The 4,630-nt window shown below is 36.6% G+C and overlaps 1 protein-coding gene across 1 annotated transcript; it reads right to left on the bottom strand.

The window, feature by feature from the left end:
- Positions 1-299: 299 nt before the first annotated feature.
- Positions 300-3,599, bottom strand: LOC137735923 (putative receptor-like serine/threonine-protein kinase At5g57670). The gene is made up of 10 exons (XM_088683115.1): positions 3,377-3,599; positions 3,131-3,249; positions 2,887-3,005; positions 2,675-2,793; positions 2,180-2,584; positions 1,784-2,038; positions 1,517-1,674; positions 1,216-1,431; positions 826-975; positions 300-724 (listed from the first exon to the last, which is right to left on the bottom strand). Exons 1-10 carry the CDS (start codon positions 3,516-3,518, stop codon positions 581-583), a joined length of 1,827 nt encoding a protein of 608 aa, XP_088539241.1. The 5' UTR covers positions 3,519-3,599; the 3' UTR covers positions 300-580.
- Between the last annotated feature and the right edge of the window lie 1,031 nt (positions 3,600-4,630).

Here is a 4,630-nt window from a genome sequence, read left to right as displayed (position 1 = left end):
TGAAATCCGGAAGAATTCGCTTATCAAGAATTAGGGTCAAAACTTGCAATACAAGTACGTGCAGCTGCATGTTATAAATCAATTTTTTTGTCTCCGGCAGACGAGCGGGAAGAAGAAAAAGACCACAACATTCTCTGTTTATTCTTGTCTAAAATTTTACTTATTTGCTCGCATTGTCATTGGTGAATTCTACTTGGTTGGGTTTTGCTAGAGACTCTTTGAATTTTCAAGTTCAAGTTGTTTAGCGGAAATTGCGTTATCGTTCTTTATTAGTGTTGATATGAACTTTTAAATGCTCGTTTTTCTTTGGTATAAAGATCACCTTGCCTCTCAATTCAGAGTGGTGGATTAACTGCAGATATTCTTCAGTTGTAGTAGTCCAATACTTGGGGAAATTCTTTGGTACAACCGGATGTATGTCTCCGCATCACATAACACGGTGATTCTCTCTGATACTTCAGTTACAAGGAACAGTTCAACTTCTTACCTCTTACTCTATCAAGCATATCTCTTGTCACTAGTAATTAAACCTAAAGTCCTAGTGCAGAAAATAAATAAATAAAAATCAAGGATCAAATAATCATAAGTAGTCCTCCAAATCAGTATCTACTGGAACCTCATATCCATAAACCATGGAGCAATCATCCAACTCGTCCGAGGAAAACTTAGGAATCGAGCTCCTTGCAACCTTAGAGTTATGGCCATTGGTAAGAAGCTCTAACACCTAAAGGCAAAAGAAAATCAAATATATAAATCGTAGTTTCAAGTCATGTCTTATGAATTTATTGTATATATGGGACAATGCGCAGCAAATCAGTGATGTACCTCATGCATTGGGGGTCGCCATACTGAGGATTGTCTTACACAATCGGAAGCTGTAAGCACTATTCTGTGCAGTTGTTCTGTGTCATATTTCCCTTCCAGTTTTGGATCAGCTAGTTTGGCTATGTCCCCTGATTCCATAAGAGGCTTTGCCTTCACAACCGTTATAATAATAAAAAAAAAAAACAGAATGGTAAAAGAATGAGGAATTTTCTGTCAGAATGGTAAAAGAACGAGGATTTTTTTTTTTTTTTTTTTTTTTTTTTTTTTTTTTTTTTAATCCAAGAAGTAAGATATCCATGCTTGGAGTTTCTAAAATTTCCAAAGTATGTGTCTTTGCGCATGCTGCGAGCGTCTACATATTTTATGTAGGTTAGGTTAACAATTTCATACCCATAGTAGAAGGTTTTGCTTTGATGAATCCACAGGCTTTCTTCCAGTTACAATTTCCATAAGAAGAACTCCAAATGCAAAAACATCAATTTTTTCATCAACAATTCCGTTCATGAAGTACTCCGGTGCTAAGTATCCAAACGTACCCTCAATTGGAAGCACAGCATGATGAGTCCATTTGTTAGGAAGCCACTTTGCTAGTCCAAAGTCTGTAATCTACAGAGAGACAAATTCGTATCTAAATTTAACGAATAAATGACAGTCAAGCATGTTATACTGAAAAGGTTGTTTGCTTGTTCACCTGCGGTTCATAATCTGGTCCCAGAAGGATATTTGAGGCTTTTATGTCCCGATGGATTATTCGGTGCTTGCAACATTCATGTAGATAGTGCAGACCCCTTGCAACTCCAATGGCAACCTTGTATCTAATAGGCCATGAAAGCAACTCGCTGGATTTACCTGAAGATTGTCTCATGCAATAAGCAAGTTGTTCATAGCAGGCATAATTAATGTCCATAATTCAACAGGTCATGAATAATTACTGAGGCAGTAAGTATTTCTTTCTTACCGTGCAAAGCAGAAGACAAATTTCCTTTTGGAGAGAAATCAAAAATCAGGTAGAGTCCGTTTTCAATGCAGCAACCGACTAAGTTAGCGGTATTAGGATGGCTGACATGTAAAATTACACCCAATTCCATGAGGAACTCTTTTTCCTTGTTAGCATCCTTGCTGTCCTTGGCCAACATCTTAACTGCAATGCGTCTTCCATCAGAAAGATCGCCCTTATATACTTCTGAATATCCACCTCGACCTACTATATTATCTGAAACGCAGAGGAAAAAAATCGCATGTGAATTCCAAGTAAGCCGGAAACCACAGGGCTACAAGATAGGTTGGCAAAACCCCACAGCTTTCAACATTTTCAAATAACTATTTTCAGAACTAATTGTACTGACATTTTTACCTGGGTGGAAGTTGTTTGTGGAATTCATGATCTCCTTGTAGCTGAAGCACTTCAAGAAAGGTAGCTGCAGTTCGTTCTTGGATAAACTTCTGTTTCGTTTTCTGAATGGTGAACCTAAAAACGAAGTAATGATCCTGCAAGGTGACAATCCTTGCCTTCTTAGGGTGATTTGCCTATTAAAATTGGGAGGAGCAAGAGAGGGGAACGCTGTAACGGTCGAGTCTACATTGCTACCGGTATCATCTTCTGTGCTCTGAGATTCAGCTTCAAATTCACGTAAAACAGTTCTTGGTGAAGGGTTTTTGTTCTGTGTTCCTTGGACGGTTTGCTTTTCAGAAAAGGATGTAGTTCTGCTACTGTGCATGATATCTTGCAACGATGTTCGTGAACTTGATTGAAGGATTTCTGATATTAGATAGAAACAGATTAGAATACAATCCAATCTACAAAAGGAGTTGTTATGCCATCTGAAAACTTTTGAATTGAACTAGCTACCTTTGGAGTCTGCAGATTCTGAATCTGAATTCTGTTGAGGTTGCTTTGATTTCCCAAGTAAAACCAGTGTGTACCTAGCCGGGGAATGCTTGAAGCAATATTTTGTGATGGAGGGAGTTCTAATTCAGTGAGGAAACCATGTCAATGATCATGCGATCGATACCAGTTATAAAATGTTGAAGAAAAAAACAGAAGACTAGAATAATTTTAACCTTTTGGATTGGTTTCTTGAGCCACCAAGAAGGAGATAGTCTGCTGAAATTGATTTTGCTTCCTCAATCAGACCTCTTCCAACACTTGAGCTAAAAACTACTCTTGCTTCTAAATTTACCTGAAAATTAATGTTATGCATATGAAACTTATTATAACTTTCAACAGAAGGTTATCAATACTGAGAACATTTTTACAATTTTCAAAATAAGTTGATAATAATTCACTTAATTAAGCTCAGTTCACCTGCTTAAATTGGCAACTCCTGGCAAATTCTCCAAGCACAGATATAACATTGGCTTTTGCTCGACGAAGCTGCGATTGATTTTTTGTTCCTGATTCGCGCTTTTTCCTCTCCTCACCAACTGAAAAATAGATAGCCATATGTAAGACTTACCAATGCAAATGAATTAACTTGTGTAGTTGACCATGCTACTATTTTGATAAATGTGATAAAAACAAATATTTGTAAATTGATACAAACCAACTGACCAAGTACATGGATGGCAACAATGGTGTCATTTTGATGAGCAAGAACTCTGATTGCCCATGAGAGCAACTTCTGACTGTCATCTGCATTGGAAGAGATGCCTACGAGTATTCTAGGGGTAGAAGGAGGCATTTTGTTTGTCATGAATTATTTAACTGACAGGTTGTGGATGCACTACTTGATGGGTATAATGTGAAGGAGTACTTTCTTTCAGTTATGTGATCTAGTTGTTCTTGTTGACCAAATTAGGATTATATATATGGAGAGGGATAACAGCATGATTAAGTCAGTTGGAAAAGTGTGAGGACTAGTTCTCATTCCATTAGTCTTGTTTAACAAGCATGAAAAACTCTTTTGCGAGTGCCAAGATTAGAACAACTGCTCTCTCTCTCTCTCTCTCTCTCTCTCTCTCTCTTTCTCTCTCTCTCTCTATAGAGCTACAATTAAGTGTTGTGGTTGGGTGCTTTGGGGTATAAGCAAAGTTGGTGGCACGTATTTGATTTGTCTTGTTTTGTAAGACAAAAGAAGAGACTGGTCTGAAATATAGTGAAAAGAGAATCAAAGGAGCCTCTCGTCATGATTCATGAATGAAACGTTGATAGGACACTACAGTTTCTTACTTCATCGTTAGAAGAGAGAGAGAGAGAGAGAGAGAGAGAGAGAGAGAGAGAGAGAGAGAGAGAGAGAGGGGAAAACTAAGCTACACATGTAAATAAAAAAAAGGGATTCTATACTTATATCTATATGTTTTTGTATTGGCATTGGGCATTCAAGGGCACATCTGAAGGTCAAATAACTTCAATATACATATATGAAGACATAGTTTCAAAATATGTGTTGTCATTTAGGGCTGGTTTGGTATTGCTATACTTTGAAAAAAAACTATTTCTGTTGTGCTGTAAGAATAAGCTCATTTTTGTTGCTTCATGGTTTTAGTTTTTTTTTCCACCCAAAACTGTGAAAAAAGTTATTTTTAAGTGTTTACCAAACATCTTTTTGAGCTCAATTTTTTTTTATACTCACTTTTTATAAAAGCACTTCAGTACCAAGTAAATAACAGCTTTATTACCATACTGCCACGTATGATCCTTGGTTTCGGTTCAATTAAAATTTATAAATTAGGAATATCAAATATTAGTCTTAATTATTAGAACTCGATGAACTTTCCAAGTACACTAATTAATGCATTCAAACCCTAACAAAAATTGCAATTTAAATTATTGAATTGGCAGCCCTTTTCTCGAACTTTTGATAAT

Source organism: Pyrus communis, chromosome 13 (genome assembly GCF_041283825.1).
Source record: "Pyrus communis isolate YQ-2024b chromosome 13, ASM4128382v1, whole genome shotgun sequence".
Lineage (NCBI taxonomy): Eukaryota > Viridiplantae > Streptophyta > Magnoliopsida > Rosales > Rosaceae > Pyrus > Pyrus communis.
The sequence above is the reverse complement of the archived record's forward strand: the minus strand, read 5'-3'. Positions and strand labels throughout refer to the sequence as shown.